The sequence below is a fragment of the Cucurbita pepo genome, unplaced genomic scaffold (genome assembly GCF_002806865.2).
Source record: "Cucurbita pepo subsp. pepo cultivar mu-cu-16 unplaced genomic scaffold, ASM280686v2 Cp4.1_scaffold000446, whole genome shotgun sequence".
NCBI classification, from domain to species: Eukaryota; Viridiplantae; Streptophyta; class Magnoliopsida; order Cucurbitales; family Cucurbitaceae; genus Cucurbita; species Cucurbita pepo.
Genome location: NW_019646676.1, coordinates 9970 through 27917, shown reverse-complemented (window position 1 = coordinate 27917; position 17948 = coordinate 9970). Strand labels below are relative to the sequence as shown.

General features: G+C 38.8%; 4 protein-coding genes across 6 annotated transcripts; 1 reads left to right on the top strand and 3 right to left on the bottom strand.

Moving 5' to 3' along the window:
• Window positions 1-786: 786 nt before the first annotated feature.
• LOC111785312 lies at window positions 787-2238 on the bottom strand. The gene is made up of 3 exons (XM_023665722.1): window positions 2058-2238; window positions 1879-1955; window positions 787-1281 (listed from the first exon to the last, which is right to left on the bottom strand). The coding sequence occupies exons 1-3, from the start codon at window positions 2122-2124 to the stop codon at window positions 1120-1122; spliced, it is 306 nt and encodes a 101-aa protein (XP_023521490.1). The 5' UTR covers window positions 2125-2238; the 3' UTR covers window positions 787-1119.
• Window positions 2239-3154: 916 nt separating this feature from the next.
• LOC111785313 lies at window positions 3155-7101 on the bottom strand. The gene is made up of 2 exons (XM_023665723.1): window positions 6264-7101; window positions 3155-3898 (listed from the first exon to the last, which is right to left on the bottom strand). Exons 1-2 carry the CDS (start codon window positions 6867-6869, stop codon window positions 3536-3538), a joined length of 969 nt encoding a protein of 322 aa, XP_023521491.1. The 5' UTR covers window positions 6870-7101; the 3' UTR covers window positions 3155-3535.
• Window positions 7102-8019: 918 nt separating this feature from the next.
• LOC111785311 (probable sugar phosphate/phosphate translocator At2g25520) lies at window positions 8020-15131 on the top strand. 3 transcript variants are annotated; one of them, XM_023665720.1, is made up of 3 exons: window positions 8020-9278; window positions 10749-10841; window positions 14846-15131. In XM_023665720.1, exon 1 carries the CDS (start codon window positions 8115-8117, stop codon window positions 9156-9158), a length of 1044 nt encoding a protein of 347 aa, XP_023521488.1. In that variant the 5' UTR covers window positions 8020-8114; the 3' UTR covers window positions 9159-9278; window positions 10749-10841; window positions 14846-15131. The 3 variants fall into 3 exon arrangements, with proteins under 3 accessions (XP_023521488.1, XP_023521489.1, XP_023521486.1); XM_023665721.1 differs by lacking the exon at window positions 10749-10841; XM_023665718.1 differs by lacking the exon at window positions 14846-15131 and having other exon boundaries at window positions 10749-11048.
• On the bottom strand, window positions 9716-14776 carry LOC111785310 (protein NRT1/ PTR FAMILY 6.2-like). Its single transcript, XM_023665717.1, has 6 exons — window positions 13502-14776; window positions 13311-13413; window positions 12216-12433; window positions 11579-12126; window positions 11066-11406; window positions 9716-10453 (listed from the first exon to the last, which is right to left on the bottom strand). The coding sequence occupies exons 1-6, from the start codon at window positions 13502-13504 to the stop codon at window positions 9921-9923; spliced, it is 1746 nt and encodes a 581-aa protein (XP_023521485.1). The 5' UTR covers window positions 13505-14776; the 3' UTR covers window positions 9716-9920.
• Window positions 15132-17948: the final 2817 nt, after the last annotated feature.

The following is a 17948-nucleotide window of genomic DNA, read 5'->3' as shown; positions in this document are numbered from 1 at the left end:
TCCCAACACTGAGTGAGTCAAGCCAATTTTGGGTTCACGTCACCTACGGTCAGGCAATGTATACTCAAGCCTCTAGCCCCGTTTTGAAAAGAAGATTTTAGAAAATGAGAACAAAGAGATTTTCGGGAGCAAGTTTGAAAATAAGAATGAAAGAAGATTTGAAAGCTCTGTAACTATAAGCAAAAGGTAACAACAACTAGTCACATCCCCTTATCATACATTTTGAGATGATGCAGATTTGATAGGGCTAGACGTGATTTCGCAAAACAATCCTACAAAATCTTGGTGGGAGGAGTTGACAACTAATCACACCTCGTATAGGTTTGACAAGGGCTAGACATGATTTCACCAAATAGTTATACAACCAGAAGTAAGACAATACAATATGAAATTAAATAAAGAGTTCGGCGTGGCATGAGCATGCATGCCGTCATGGACAACACCCCTTGGACGAGCATGACTCTGACAATGGGCAACCAACCATTTCTCCTTCGCCCTCTCACTCCGTACGTCAAATCTTCTTTTTCATGATCCAACGCACACCTAATAGGTAAGATTGAGTACCTAAGCCAGCCAAGTTTTCATTTTGTTATTTGTGTTAAGGTTGAACGTGAAATTAGAGAGATTTTTGTTTGGTACTCGGGGGCATTTGTTTTTCTCTTGCCCAGGTAAGTTTCTTAATTTCTAACCCCATATCATATCATAAGAACTCTCGTTGTTTCCAATATCGAATGTTTTAAGATAAGTTCCGNACGGGACTAGAGGCTTGAGCATACGTTGCCCGGCCATAGGCGACGCGAATACAAACTAGCTTGACTCACTTGGTGTTGAGAGTGAGTGCCGCACAATCACAAAGTCCACTACCAAGAAAAGTGTGATTGTGACATATAGTGCACGGAGAATCATCCAACAACCTCGGAGACATGGCCCCAAGAATTGAATATGTAGAAGAAAACAGTACTAAAGGAAATTGACACCAGAAAACTTGGTTTTGAGGGGACAGATTTTAAGAACATAGAGCCAAACAAAACAAAGAAAGAAAGGCTGCAGCAAGCCACGGACAAAGGGGATACGGTCGCAGCGCCATTCCCGGCGTCCCGATACTGACACCGTCGCATGTCACGGGTCTATATTTGAATCATAATCAAGAGAACATTGTAAAAGTTTGAGTAAAAGTTGGGAATTTAAGCAGAAGAACCATATATCACCATTTCCATTGCAGTCAGAACAAAGTATGCTTTTGTTTTTTCTGGTTTGGTTACTATCTGCACCATCTGAAGCCTGCCAAAGCAACATTAAAACATTCTCACAAACTGAAAGAGATTTGTGTTCTAAGCGGATATTGTTTTCTTTGAGTTTTTCCTTTTGAGCTTTCTCTCAAGGTTTTTGAAACGCGTCTAATAGGAAGAGGTTTCCACACCCTTATAAGGAATGCTTCGTTCCCCTCTCCAACCGACGTGGGATCTCACAATCCACTCTCTTTAGGGGTCCAGCATCCTCCCTGGCACACCGTCCAATGACTGATTCTAATACCATTTATAACAGTCCAAGCCCACCGTAGATATGGTCCTTTTTAGGCTTTTCCTTTCGAGCTTCCCCACAAGGTTTTAAGAACGTGTCTACTAGAGAGAGGTTTCCACCCTCTTATACGTAACGGGTCAAAGCGACAATATTTGCTAGCGGTGGGAGACACTGGTCGGAGTAGAGCTAAACTCTCTCCACAGTAGACGGGTTTTAAAAACCTTGAGAGGGAGCTAGCTCAAGGGTTCAATTTGTAGTTCCACAATCCACTAAAGTTGCAACAATTTGCCCACAAGACAGACATAACCAAACAAGTTCATTTCATTTGTAGGAAAGAACTGGCCAGAGAAACCATACCTTGGCCGCACAAGGCAAAAGCCTAATGGGGTTTGTGCTTTGGAACGCCTCAATGATCCGAAAAGCCTTATGAGGAACTGAATTGGCAGCAAAAATCCCAATCAAAATGTGAAAAGAAAGGGTTATAAACAAACAGAATCAAAACCAGGCAACTTTGGAAGAGAAAGTGCAGAAAATACCAGACGTGGGCTTGCTCGAGGGATTGAAGGAGCAAATGGGTGTGGACGAACCCACGGTATATGCCATTTAAATGGGGTTTTGGATTCGAATTTGTTCTTTGAGGACTGAAATTCAGAAGTTGTCTGATGAGCTACTCAGCTGCTTCTGCTGTGTGTGTGATGGTCTTGACTGTGATTTAGTTGGTCGGAAATTAAGCAAATTCAACCAGATAAGGCTCATAATCCTCTCCTACTTAATTACCAAATTGCCCTCTTTTAACCCTATTGAACAACCAAATAGGTGTTTAGACCAAGACAACAATTGGGTTTTTACTAACTACACCCAACTCCTTCCACGCATAAGAGGGGTCATAATCGTACTCTTTTTAGCGGTGGATTTTGCGATTGTGCGGCGTTCACTCCCAACACTGAGTGAGTCAAGCCAATTTTGGGTTCACGTCGCCTACGGTCAGACAATGTATACTCAAGCCTCTGGCCCCGTTTTGAGAAGAAGATTTTAGAAAATGAGAACAAAGAGATTTTCGGGAGCAAGTTTGAAAATAAAAATGAAAGAAGATTTGAAAGCTATGTAACTATAAACAAAAGATAACAACAACTAGTCACATCCCCTTATCATGCATTTTGAGACGATGCAGATTTGATAGAGCTAGACGTGATTTCGCAAAACAATCATACAAAATCTTGGTGGGAGGAGTTGACAACTAATCACACCCCCTATAGGTTTGACAAGGCTTAGACATGATTTCACCAAATAGTCATACAACCAGAAGTAAGACAATACAACATGAAATTAAATAAAGAGTTCGGCATGGCATGAGCATGCATGCGGTCATGGACAACACCCCTTGGACGAGCATGACTCTGACAATGGGCAACCAACCATTTCTCCTTCGCCCTCTCACTCCGTACGCCTATCAAATCTTCTTTTTCATGATCCAACGCACACCTAATAGGTAAGATTGAGTACCTAAGCCAGCCAAGTTTTCTTTTTGTTATTTGTGTTATGGTTGACGTGAAATTAGAGAGATTTTTGTTTGGTACTCGGGGGCATTTGTTTTTCTCTTGTCCAGGTAAGTTTCTTAATTTCTAACCCCATATCATATCATAAGAATTCTCGTTGTTTCCAATATCGAATGTTTTAAGATAAGTTCCGAATCTAGTGACAAAAATGAACGTTATTGTCTACAATATCTACTAGCAACAAACCGAAGAATGCTACAATCAAAATGTCATGAACCGAGAACATCCAGCGTGAACAGCAAATGAAGAACCGATACGATACGATTCGATTCATCCAATCCGACCATCACTTCAAACTGCAAGTCTCAAGGGCAGCTTCATATACTATAAGAGCTTACATGCTTCATCTGAGCAGTTGAGATGAAAAATGGCACTTTTGCAAGACCGTCCTCATACCGTGTTTGATCGTCGAGATCCCTCGGGTTCATTGTTCGCTACGCAGGCTTTGCAAAAGAATTTCAACCAGTTTTTGTGCAGTGTGCATCTGTGCCATGTTGAGTGCAATGATCATAACCTACAGAATGAAGGAATTCTCTGATCTCCTTTGAACTACTATTACTGGCTTTTAGCAGTCGTTCATCTTCCTCATAGATGAGATATGGGGCTTCAGTTCCCTTTCTAGACAAGATCTTCTTTGCCCCTTTAAGCACATGATATTCCCAACCCTGAACGTCGATTTTTATTAAGAGAACCCGTTCGGACTCGGGGATTACTTCATCTAGTGGTATTGACTTCACTTGAACTGCTATTTCTTCATTAGATTTGAATGCCAACTTTGCTCCTGTTGCTGAAACAGCACTGTTGTCAAGCCGACCAACCAGCTGGGTAATGAACAAAAGTCAGTGAAAGAAGCTTACAGAAAACAAACCCGATCAGGATGGCTCAATGTCCCCACTTCCTTAGAACAGCAAAGAAATCAAGAGCTTTGTAAATTGTATATATGACCAATGACATGAGATTGAACTGAATGACACCAATCAAGTTTCACTATGCTGCTGGTAAAACTCATGAGCTGCCCCCATGAAAAACAAGTTTAGCTGATGTTTTCTGTCAACATCTCGATTCCAAAACGGAATCCAAACATCCTACACACGACTCGACTAATTTCACACAAAAAAAATACACTACTAAGGAGGGTGGACACGAGGCGGTATGCCAGTAAAGACGCTGGGCCCCAAATGAGGGTGGATTGGAGGGTCCCATATTGATTGGAGAAGGGAATGAGTGCCAGCGAGGATGCTGGGCCCCGAAGGGAGGTGGATTGTGAGATCCCACATCGATTGGGTGTGGAAACCTCTCCCTAACGGAGAGGTTTTAAAAACCTTGAGGGGGAAGCGTGAAAGGGAAAGCCCAAACTGGACAATATTTGCTAGCAGTGGGTTTGGGTTGTTACACTATATTTGTAAGTATATCAAAAGTAGATTCACGAAACTCGTGAGATTTTAATACCCAAAGTAGATAATCATCCTGCCGTTCGAATCATATCCTAAATTTCTTCTACTTTTTAAACTTGTCGATCATTCCATAACAGTTCAAACTTAATTCAAGAAGAACATCTAAAGGGTTTTCGAGGCAATACGACATAATACGAGTCCATTAGAATCATTGGAAGACTAGGAGGGAAAATTATCATCAGCAAGAAAATGGCTGGTGAAAGGTTAACACAATCATATGGAATTGACTTAAACAAGAAAAACAGATCTCTAAGCCCACAGATTTTGACCTCCCCTCACTGCACCTCTAGCTAAGTCGAAGCATTTTCAGTGGCATACATAACTTGATACACTAACCAGCTTTTTCATGCACAAAATAAACAAGTTCTGAAGCATAATAGGCGAGTTATGTAAACACTAAATCTTCAACCCGCCCGCCCATATTTGGAGAACAACATTTTAAGAATTTGGTATGATATTGTCCACTTCGAGCCTAAGTTCTTATGGCTTTGATTTGGGTTTCCCCAAAAGGCCTCATACTAATGGAGATGTATTCCTTACTTATAAACCTAGGATCATTCCCTAAATTAGCCAATGTGGGACTCCCTCCCAACAATCCTCCCCCGAACAAAGAACATCATAAACCCTCCCCTGAGGCCTATGGAGCCCTCAAACAGTCTGCCCTTAATCGAGACTCGACTTCTTTTCTGAAGTCTTCGAACAAAGTACAACTCTTTGTTCGATACTTGAGGATTCTATTGACATGACTAAGTTTAGGGCATGACTCTGATACTATGTTAGGAATCACGAACCTCCACAATGATATAATATTGTCCACTTTGAGAATAAGTTCTCATGGCTTTGATTTTGGTTTCCCCAAAAGGCCTCATACCAATGAAGATGTACCCTTAATTAGCCGATGTAGGACTCCTCTCCCTATAATTCTCAACAATCCTCCGCTTGACCAAAGTACACCATAGAGCCTCCCGTGAGACTTATGGGGTCCTCGAACAACCTCCCCGTACTCGAGACTCAACTCCTTTGGAGTCCTCGAACAAAGTACAACCTTTGTTCGACACTTGAGGATTCTATTGTCATGACTAAGTTAAGGGCATGACTCTGATACCATGTTAGGAATCATGAACCTCCACAATGCTTTGAGTATAAACTCTTATGGTTTTGCTTTTGATTTCCCCAAGAGGCCTCATACTAATGAAGACGTACCCTTAATTAGCCGATGTAGGACTCCTTTCCCTATAATCCTCAACAATCCTCCGCTTGACCAAAGTACACCATAGAGCCTCCCGTGAGACTTATGGGGTCCTCGAACAACCTCCCCTTACTCAAGACTTAACTCCTTCTTTGGAGTCCTCGAACAAAGTACACCCTTTGTTCGACACTTGAGGATTCTATTGTCATGACTAAGTTAAGGACATGACTCTGATACCATGTTAGGAATCACGAACCTCCACAATGGTATAATATTGTCCACGTTGAGCATAAGCTCTCATGGCTTTGATTTTGGTTTCTCCAAAAGGCCGCTCTCATGGCTTTGCTTTTGGTTTCCCAAAAGGCCTCATAGGAGACGTGTTCCTTACTATAAACCTATGATCATCCTCTAAATTAGCTAATGTCGGACTCCCTCCCAACAATCCTCAACACAACACTAGCATCAGCATGCAAAGTTTTGAGATCCAACAAAATGTAATCGCAAATGAGACTGTAAAGATTGATTTTATGAACCAGATAATACCTTATGAACAGTGATGTTCCCAAGCTTATCAGATGCAGCAGCCTCAAACACATTCACCAATTCCCCAACCCTATTCAGATAAATTCCATCACAAATTCTCTGCAAGTTTTCAAAAACCGGCTCAAATGCCAAAACACGAAAACCCATCGCAGCAGCAGCGAAGCTAGCCATTCCCACATTAGCACCCACATCAACAACATACCCATCTCTAGAATCGCTCTTCATCTTCTCCAAAACCTCCTGAATCGTCACCGAAATATCCGGCTTACGAAAGGGCTTTCCCTTCAGCATCCTGACAATGTTCTTGTGGGGCTTATCGGGCAAATTCCCCAAATCCGCGATCGAAAACAGAAACGGATATCGAACTCCTTCCACAACGTTGGCGATAACCGGGAAGGATTGAGGGCATTTGAAGCAATCGAAGGGAGAGATTGATCGGAAAGGAAAATCGGGTTTGATTGTGAAACTAGGAGTGGATTGCTCTGAAGGATTCGAGTTACCGAATAGGAAGAAGAAAATGATGAGGATGCAGAATGAAAAGAGGAAGAACAGAGAAATCGGCGAGAGGAGTTTCGGTGCCTTGTCTCTTTTCCAGGCATTTGCCATGGAAATGTGAGATCAAACTAAAAAACTTCTAAAGGAGATCGAAATGGAGCCTGGAATAAACCGTGAAGAACCTGAGATTTCTAGAAAGTTAATGGCAGATCTGTGAAGAAGCTGAAATTTCCAGAAAATTAATGGTAGATCTGTGAAGAACTGGATTCTTTCTAATTCTGGCGAGAGAGTGAGTTGTCCAAGCGAAGGAGATGAATTCTCTTACCCCCAAAATCAATAAAACCAAATTAATAAAAATGGTTGGATGGTGAAAGTTGTGCGTTCAATAATTTATAATTAAAAGTGGACAATATACGAGTTCGTCTACCATGGTATCAGAGTCATGTCCTAAACTTAGTCGTGTCAATAGATTGATAAATCCTCAAATGTCGAACAGAAGACTCCGAAGAAAAGGAGTCGAGATTCCTCGAAGGCATAGTAAAAAATGACTAAGACTCAAAAAGAAAAAGGCTCGACTCCTTTTCTTTTGGAGTCCTTTGTTCGACGTTTGAGGATTTACCAATCTATTGACACGACTAAGTTTATGACATGACTCTGATACCATGATAGACGAAGCATAAGTTCTCGTGACTTTACTTTAGGCTCCCCAAAAGACCTCACTCCAATGAAAAGAGTATTATTTGTTGTCAATTGTTCTGGGGTTTGTGTCAATGCAGCAACCAGAAGTCTAACGCCTTCAATTCTAAGTCTCGATTAAGAGGAGGCGTACTTTGTTCGGGAGGGAGGAGTTTGATCGATAATATTCTTAAAATAAAAAAATAAAAAATAATAATAATAACTTTTAAACAAATTTAATAAATACCCTTCAAATTTTTAAAAAATTATTATTAATACAATCTACCTCTCTAAAAAAAATTTATAAAAATTCTTACCGTCAATATATAAATCAAAATCATCTCGACAAATAAATATTTTAAAATTTTGGATAATCTAAATAAAATAATAAATGAGAAAAAAAAAATAATGAGAAATTCTTTTATATCTTAAATTAAAATTCATAATAAAACCCAAGTTTAGATCAAAGCCCAACGAAATTTCAATTCAGAAATGGGCTTTCTGTAGGCCCAACATGCGTTGAAACGAAGAGCAAAAGCCCATTTTCGTCGGCCCATAACTGTCCTTTTTCCCGGGTGAATCCATTCTTTGAGATTCTCGTCAAAATCCCATCGGTTTCACCATTTTCTTCCTCAAGTTCCGTTTTCAGTTTTCGATCTGAGATCTTCAGTTTGGTCGGAAATGGGGAAAGGCGGAGCCATCTCCGAGAATGTTCTGAAGAAAGTCCTCCTCTCGTACTCATACGTCGCGATATGGATCTTCCTCAGCTTCTCTGTCATCGTCTACAACAAGTTCATTCTGGATCAAAAGATGTACAATTGGCCCTTTCCGATCTCTCTCACCATGATCCATATGGCCTTTTGTTCCTCCATCGCGTATCTTCTCGTCAGCGTCTTTAAAGTTGTGGAGCCTGTGTCGATGTCCCGCGAGCTCTACTTCAAATCCGTGGTTCCGATCGGAGCTCTGTATTCGCTTTCCCTCTGGTTTTCTAATTCAGCGTATATCTATCTATCGGTTTCTTTTATACAGATGCTCAAGGCTCTGATGCCTGTCGCTGTGTACTCGATCGGAGTTACGCTTAAGAAGGACAAGTTTAAGTCTGATACTATGGCTAATATGGTTTCGATCTCGCTTGGTGTTGCGGTCGCTGCGTATGGAGAGGCGAAATTTAATTCCAAGGGTGTGACTTTGCAGCTGTTGGCGGTCGCGTTCGAGGCGACTCGATTGGTGATGATCCAGATTTTGTTGAATTCCAAGGGTATTTCGCTGAATCCCATCACGTCGCTTTACTACGTGGCTCCGTGTTGCTTGGTTTTCTTATCTGTCCCTTGGTTAATAATGGAGTACCCTTTGTTGAGGGATAATTCGAGCTTCCATTTGGATTTCGTGATTTTTGGTACCAATTCATTATGTGCTTTTGCTTTGAATCTTGCGGTGTTTTTACTGGTCGGCAAGACATCTGCTTTGACTATGAATGTTGCTGGAGTAGTGAAGGATTGGTTATTGATCGCATTCTCCTGGTCTGTGATTAAGGATACGGTGACAGCCATTAATTTGTTCGGTTATGGGCTCGCCTTCTTAGGAGTTGCGTATTACAACCATTCGAAGTTGCAGGCACTCAAAGCCGCTGAGGGTCAGAAAAAGGCTCAGCAAGCAGACGAGGAAGCTGGTAGGTTGTTGGAGGAAAGAGAAGGGAATGAAAGGAAGATTGATAGTCAAAAGTAGGCGACTGACAGGCTTGAGCCTTTACGAGGAGTTGTGCAGAAGAGAACATTTCGATGGTGTTGAAAAGTAGCTGCGAAAATCGAATTCATATCTCAACTAAGTTTTGGAGTTTTGGGTTAGGTATGCGTTCTTAGATATATTATTTCTTTTGGTTTCATCTATTTATTATGGGGTTGATGGGGTTGATGGGGTTGATTTTAGTGCCTAATGTTGTAGTACAGAATCTATTTCTTTGACTGGAGAATGAACTGTTGTGGATGTTTATGGGATTGAGCTTCCACCAAAATGTTTAACTAATATCTACTATTATTTATGATCTTTTGGTTTTGTTTTGAGGCCCATTTCTAGAAGAACACCCCCCGTTCCCAAGGCACCACGCTGATTTTAAGTGCAACACTGTTATGCTCTTACATCATATGCTTATAGGCATTAGAACAGCTTCCACTAAGTCTCTGCACCTACCCTTTTTTTGTTTCCGGAAAAAGGATTAGGCTCAGGATTGCCTTATAGAGTATCGAAATGAAAATAGTGATTTGGGAATGGGGATTTAAAAGAGATCAAGAAAGAGTTCAGCTTTAGCAAATTCAACATGAGAATATCCATTGAAATTGGGATCTTCTTATCCTTATAAAATGATCCCTGGTCAATGAAGAGCTCTTATTTATGCCCACTCTTTCCTTTGCCAATCATTATCAATCCACGCTCTGGAGTAATGTGCAATACAAGAAAAAGCTGAACAAACCCAAAATCTAGCTTAGTTGACTAGCATTTCTCAGCAGCAGATCCCTCATTTGTAGTAGTTTCCATCGCTAGAACTTGTTTGGGTTTCTGTGGCTTATACCATATTGCACAGACTAAAAATGCTACAAAATTTATGGCACTCAGTGTAGCTAGAAGCCCATAGAAACAATCTAACCTAGCATAATTTATGTTGTCTGCAAGCCATCCCTGTCCATCCTTGCTCCCTGTCACCCTCTTCACAACTGCGACCAGAAAACTACTAAGAAAAAACCCAAGTGATAAAGTTGTGAGGAAGAGGCCAGTGCTCAGAGATTTCATTCCCTTTGGGGATTGTGTTATGAAGAAATCAAGCTGGCCAGTATAGATGAAAGCTTCTGCAGAGCCCACCAAGAAGAATTGAGGAATCAGCAAGAACACACTTAAAGGCAAGGTTCCTGTGGATCTACCCACAGCTTTAGCCACTGAGAGTCGTTTCATCTCGACTAAAGCGGCAGCTGCCATTCCTAAAGTTGACAGGATAAGTCCTATGGCAATCTTCTGTAGGTTTGTAAAACCTGTAAAAAAAAAAGGACGAATCATGTTTTCCAAGGTTCCTTATTTTATGCATATGGATAGGCACCCTTAGAATTAACTGAACTCGTAATCTAGTTCTTGAAGATTAGCTTGCTTTCTCCAATAGGTATGCTCTTCTTAAACTTTGCAACCTTCAATAAAGTTGTGGTAATTCATTGGAAGTTCATTTCAGATCTTATTATGTATTTGATATTTTTACTTTTTTAAAAAATTACCTTCGTTTCCAAATGTTACTACTAACAGTCACAAAACCTTTAATTTTATGTGCTCTTGCAGATTAACTATTCTGAAAAACCTTTAGAGATGACAAAATTTCTGACAACAACCGGGAATCTCGGTTAGACTGGGAACATGGGCAGAAATAGATATGTAAGGTTTTTTTTCTCTGATTTAATTTCGAGAATGGGAATGGAGGATACTATGAAGATTCTATATTTAGCCAGTTATAATCTTGGTTCGATTTTGTTGGATTGGAGCCTTTTTTTTAATTAGTTGGGACCCCCATTTTTCGTTGGATGTTTCTGTATGGCCTTTTTTTTTCCTCAATGAAAACTTGGTTTCTTACCCAAAAAAAAATAAGATTCCATCTTTACCTGGTTGCCCTTTCCACTTCTTCCAAAGAGGCATGACAAGACGGTCATAAAAGGTCAGCGTGATCAATATGGCTGCCACAAAGAAAACAGTTAGAGAACCGGCAGGGATTTGGAAAGCCCCTAAAGATCTTTCCATGGTCGATGCCTGCACCACTGAGAAAGTGATCATCTGGGCATATGTAGTCCAGAAGATTATGGTTGTGGCCCATATTGGTAGGAGCCTCGTCATCATCTTCACCTCCTCTACCCTTGTTACGGAGCAGAGCTTCCATGGATTGTGAGCTGAGCTTACAGATTTCTCAAAATCTCCCTCTGCCACAATTGCAGCCTTGTCCAGAAGTCTAGAAAGAAAAAAAATACATTAATAGCCTTCAAAAACTTACCCTTGTCCACATCTTTATTTACAGGATGTTCCTTTTCAAATCAACTTGTAAAGGTTAAGCCAACAAAACACATACACACAGAAACGGTCTAATCTTCAAGTATTATTAGGTAGGCCAAAAAATCACTTACTGGAATTGATTTGTGTGATCAACAGTTGATGTTGCAGCAGGATCCTCATATAGCATAGCATCATTGTGTGGAAGTTCCATCTTCCTCTTGTTTATTGCTGCAACAATGACCTGGAAGATATGAACTATTGGACTTCCCATGCTTTTCTTGTATCTATACCTCTTAGTACCACACAGGAATATCAAAACTGCTGTGAACATTGAAACAGAACAAATTCCATAAGCCCAACTGCGTCCCACTTCATCTTGCAAGTAAACAAGCACTGTCACTGCTAGCAAAGTCCCACTGCTGACAAACAAGAAAAATCTGTTGAAGAAATATGCCATTTGAGCCTTCTCTTTGTCATTTTTCTCGTCAAATTGATCGGTCCCAAATCCTGAAACACTGGATTTGAGACCTCCAGTTCCCAGAGCTATTATGTACAGAGGCAAATAAATCATTCCCATTTGAAATCCATTAGCTTGCTTGCAGTTGTGGCTGGCACTAGGATCACAAGGAGGTGGATGTAATTGTGGTAGCTTTGTTATTACTGCTAGAGTTCCAGTTCCCTAATTCATTTTAGCAAATATGGTTGAGATAAGAAAAGACAAAATAAGATTGTCAAATGTCAAATTGACTGGAGAAAATCTATAATTACCAGTGTCTGTATTGAGGCAAAGATTGCTATTGTCTTGTATCTTCCAAGGAACGAATCTGCTAGAAAACCTCCAAGCAAGCAAAGGAGGAAACATGTTCCCATGAAATCTGTGACAATGTTGGCTGAAGTTGCACTAGGCAGATGCAATGTTCCCACCAAGTAAGTCACCAGATTGACAGCTATTCCCATTGTTGAAAGTCTTTCACATAACTCAATCCCTGTCCAAAATTTAATGAGTCTGATTCAGTCTGTAGCAAAAAATCCATCCTCTCTAATGATTTTATCTTTCATTCCGTTATGATTTATTTCTTTATTTGAGTTTTCTTGGAGAAACAAGGATATCCAAAATTCACACCAGAAAGAGAACTTTTTATGTAGCCAAGGAATGTGCACTGGTATTAAATATTCTTCCTTTTGTAGAAAATCGAGTATAATTGAAGATGGGCGAAAGGAGTTGCATTTAAATATGTGCAAAAGATCCAGCTAGAATATTTGTCCTTTTCCCTTTCGAGACATAATGTCATGGACAGTACTATTTGAAGTTGTCTATAGCTTTAGTACCTCGTTAGGGTCCCATCCTCTCACCTCAAGAGGTCGAAAAATATTGATCGAAACTGAGATTGAGCAGGCTCTGAATAGTGAATGTAAACGTGCTAAAGATTTATACCAATCAAAACTTCATAAAACCCAAAATCCTATCTTTCTTGATTAAGATCAACATTTTTTTCTCTGATTCTCTACGAAATTTGACCATCTTGGATCATCCTTCTAAAACATCTCATAAACACCATGGTCATGCCTTGAATCTGCAAATGTAGCTGTTAATAATAGTTACATTGACCATGAAACTCGTTCAAACTCTTCTCACAACTAGATTAGCTATGTATTTCAGTCCGGACAAGGGAAGAATTTGAAGTTCTGGATGATCTAAGACTACCTTTTGTCCAAACTAGATAGCTAGGTGAGATATGGGAACATGTCAAACTATTCTCTTGGACAACCTTATTTAAATTCTTGAAGCTGGTTTTGGTTTCAGTTCCCAGAAACACTTCAAGAAAGAGGTGTGTATCAGAGAGATGAGACAAAATGCAGTACCTACGATAAGAGCAGCAGGGACCCAACCACCAGTTTTAGATCGGTTTGCCGGAAACCCTTTGTAGTCCACAGCATCAGAAACTGTCAAACTTTGTTTTTCATCCTGCAGCCATTGAAAACTTTAATTAGAAAGAAGAAATATTTGAACATTATCCTATTTTGAATTCTACAATGAACTGAAAAGAACTGACCATTCTTTGGTAGAGAATGTAAGCTACGAAGTGAGCCTTATGCTGCTGCTTCAGCTATTCTCCAACTCGGTTTGTTTATTTGCATTGTTGGGATCTTTCCATTATATAGACATTCTTTGGCAAGTTAGATAACTACTAAAAGTATCTATTACAAGGCTGATACAGGTCATATTTGGTCATGATGCTCATTTAAAATTTGTTTCTTTCAAGAATGATATTTGCCAAAAATATCAGGGGGAATGTGTAAAGAAGAGATTGATTGTAAAGGCTACACGACAGGACCATGGGAATCTTAAAATTCAAAACCAATAGCTTTATCATTCTCTGTTCTATCAGGTAAGATCGGGTTTAATTTGAAGATTGTGAAATCAATGACACTCAAGACTTCCTGTGAGTGCTTTTGCTACCCCACTCACTAGCCAAATCCATCTGCCTTTCTTCTTCTATCGTCTAACCCGAGCAAATAAGGATAAGAAACCCAGAGGCAGGTAAGAACTGCCACTCAAGTTGAAAATAAGTAAACATGATTTGGTGTATATTGAGTTTGGTAGAATAGTATTACCACCAAATATTTAAATCCTATAGGAAATGTGTCAAGCCCCTCTTTCACTCGGGTTTCACTATCTCTTTGATTGAAGCAATTCAGACATCCGCCATAGGGTAAACCACCGCCTCTCAGGCCCCAGACTAATTCCACCATAGAGGCCAAAGTAGTTCTAATTGATTATATAGTTTACGTTACGCCAATGTAACTCCCAAAATTTTGAATATATTCAAAATGATTCCTGAGGGGTATTATGTTAGGCCTAAGTTAGCTTGTTGTTAGGGGGTATTATGTTAGGTTATGGAGTCGGCTACTTATTTATAACGTACGCAATGGTTATCTGGTAAAGCTATATATGGTAGATAATTATATACAGTAGATGGTTATATCTAGTAAAACTATATATAGTAAACTGAGCCATATATATCTCCTTAAGGTAGTGCTTATGGAGTCATTCATATAAACTTCTAGCCAATATTCCTCTTTGCATTTTCTCTCTCCTGTTCTTTGTGTTCATCTAGATTGAGTATGTGTTATTGTCCGATCCTTGATAGTCTTAGTAAAATCTAGAAATTTTGTATTTCTTCCACATTTAAACAGGTTCTTACCCTGCTCCCACTGTTGATCTCATTCACACCACCATCTTTCCAAGCATAGTATTGGAAATGTCTTATCCTTCTCATAGTATGATAAAATTGTCATTGGACTAATCATTTTCTCATTGACATCATTTATTTACAAACTCACTTAAGAATTAGTGTTTGAAAACAAAGTTACTGTCAGTATTTTTCCACTTTTAGGTAGCAGATTCTTGGTATCTGAGAACGGGGGAAGGTTCTATGAGATGAGAACTACTGTAAGTTTATCTTTCAAGACAGGTGGAAGCATTGTTGAAGGCCATGTGAGTATCAGTTGATCATGTTATTTTAAGTCAGGCACATAATGATTGCTTTTGAATTGTTTCCAAACATTACATGTTAGTGGGATTAGGAGTCCCCTCCCAAACAAATTATTTGCTCAATTCTTTTATAGACAATATCTGTGTATTCAGTACTCCTCTTTTGAACCATATAATTTTTCAGAACATTTGAAGTGAAGGTTAAGATATTAGGGAATTCGCTTGCTTTCTTTCTCACTTCTATTCACTCTGCTTTGAAAAAATGGTTTTGTAATTTTGTTCTCGTAGTTGCAGACAATATCTGACACACTGTTTTAGGTTCAACACTCGTAACATTCTAATGGAGACTCTATTATGCTGTTTGCCTTGTTAGCTAGTTGGTGTTTAGAATCTTGGTTGAAAATTGAGTCGTAGAACGAGCGCGGTAGTGATTTAGAATAGTATGACAGTGTTTAGGTTCTCCAATTTTGTTTGAGGTCACTCACATAGGTCCAATTCTCGTAATATTCTAATGGAGACTCTATTACACTGCTCGCCTTGTTAGCTAACCAGTGCTTAGACTCTTGGATGAAAATTGAGACGTAGAATGAGTGTAGTAGTGATTTAGAACACTGTGATAGTGTTGAGGATCTCCAATTTTTGTTTCAGGTCACTGACACAGTTTTAGGTTCAATTCTCATAACACTCTAACGCAAACTCTATTATGTTGCTTGCCCTGTTAGCTAGTTGGTACTTAGAATCTTGGATGAAAATTGAGACGTAGAATGAGGGTGGTAGTGATCTAGAACAGCGTGATAGTATTGAGGTTCTTCCATTTTTGTTTTAGGTCATTAACACAGTTTTAGGTCCAATTCTCGTAACATCTTAACAGATATCTATTACAAAGATAATTTTGAACTTTTTTAAAAGGTTAAATATAATATTGCGACTTTCAAAAAAATAATTGACGGTATTTAATATGAGAAGAAAATGACAAATGCAAAACGAAAATTAGAGCAATTATTAGATCAAAATGGGACAATTGCAAATTAAATATATATCAAAAGCTTGCATCCCTTTTTCTTTATATGCACATCTGCAACCAAGTTCTGACTCGTAGGGTACAAATACAACATTTGAGCTCAATGATTAGAAGCAAAGGTTTGCTTTTTAGATGCTCATATCCTTTAAAAATGTTATTAAAAACCCCATATAATTTACACAATCTTTAACTACTTTACAAGTTTAATAAAACCCGACATGTGACACCCATTACAAGTCTCAATATGCTTGACACCTATTACAACTGGGACGCTTATTTGGTACCTCAAGCTATGTAGATTTTGACACCTCGTTCTTCGTAAATTCTCAAAGTGAATGTAGATCAGTACAATTACTGTGAGATCTTACATCAACTAGAGAGGAGAACGAGTGGACAACGTCCTCGAAAGAGGGTAGATTGTGAGATCTCACATCGGTTGGAGAGAGGAACGAAACATTTTTTATAAGGGTATAAAAACTTTTGTCTAGCAGACGGATTTTAAAAACTTTGAGGGAAAGTTCAAGAAGACAATATCTACTAGCAGTGGACTTAGGCTGTTAGAGACACGTACTCTTTTTGAGGTCGAGAGGTCGAGAGTTTAAATGTAATTATTGTACTAAAAAGATAGAATAAGAATGAAGCAAAGGGATGCATCGACAGAGACACAAAAACAAAAAGAAGGCAGAAAATAATTTAGTACAATGCAATATCTTAGCTTTTGAATGTGGTGAGCACTTTCTACATTACCAACAGACCAGAAAAAATGGAAATATCGTACAGCTTCATGCCATTACAGCAACATCCAACGTGAAATAAGTGGATAAAGTCCATAACATGACAATCAAATTAGGGCCTATCTCCTTTCGGTTTCCACTAAATTAAAAAATTTGTCCGTCCCGCTCAGGGCTATGCGATATTAAGAGTATATTTGAACTGACTTTCTAAACGTTTTAAAACGTTTTTGAGCAATTAAAAACTCGATACAAACTTACCTTGATTCAACGATTTGCACGGGTTCTACTGAGAGAGGGTGTTCTTCTCGTGAGATAAACATGTTTTTCCACTCTCTCGCTCTTGATTTTAGTTAAAAAGAGAAGGAAAAAGAAAATCAAAATTTGGTAGGATGAACGAGTTCCACGTACAATAATTTATAAAAGGTGAATTATAAGTTTCATGTCAACATCATTGTATGAATTGGATAAGAACGACTTGCTTTATAAGATTGGAAATGAGAGGATTTTAAACCCTAAATGTGAATACCACGTCAGCCAAACTTTATCGAGAGATGATCCTAAAAAAGAAGGTATTGAAAACCATTTATAATGCAACATTATTCATTTATTTGAATCGAAATAAGTATCTACCGTTCTTAACATCTATCTGACCTTACTTCATTTACTACGACTTCCTTTTCGAGAACATATCTCGCCACCCTTCTTTTCCAATAAAAGAAAATACCATAAAGCTTTGTTTGTGATTTTATTAGCAGACTCCGAGAGAGTTTACTCGACCTATTATCCAGTCTCCTGCATAATTTAAGAAAGTTTGCGACTTCGTTACGACCTCTTTCCCTTCTATCACGCTCCAATCACACCGTTCTCAGAATCATAAATTTCACCTTTTAAAGCAAGTATAATGATAAATGTATCGTTACTTATTTTAGTCACATATTGGTAAATATTAAAAAAATATATATAAATTACAAAACCATAATTATTCCATATCTATATTATTAAAAAGAAAAACAAATTAAACTATTTAATTAGTTTATTAGGAAGGTTATAAATTTTGAAATATTTTAACAAGTTTAATAGTAATTTTGGAGGTGGGTAAATGTTTTAAAACTAAAGAATCAAAACAAACTAGAACATTCGAGTTCCCGTCAAACTATGTTTATACGATCTTTATGAACGACCAGTCAAACTATGTTTATACAATCTTCATGAACGACCAAATTATATCATATCGAAGATATCTTAATAAC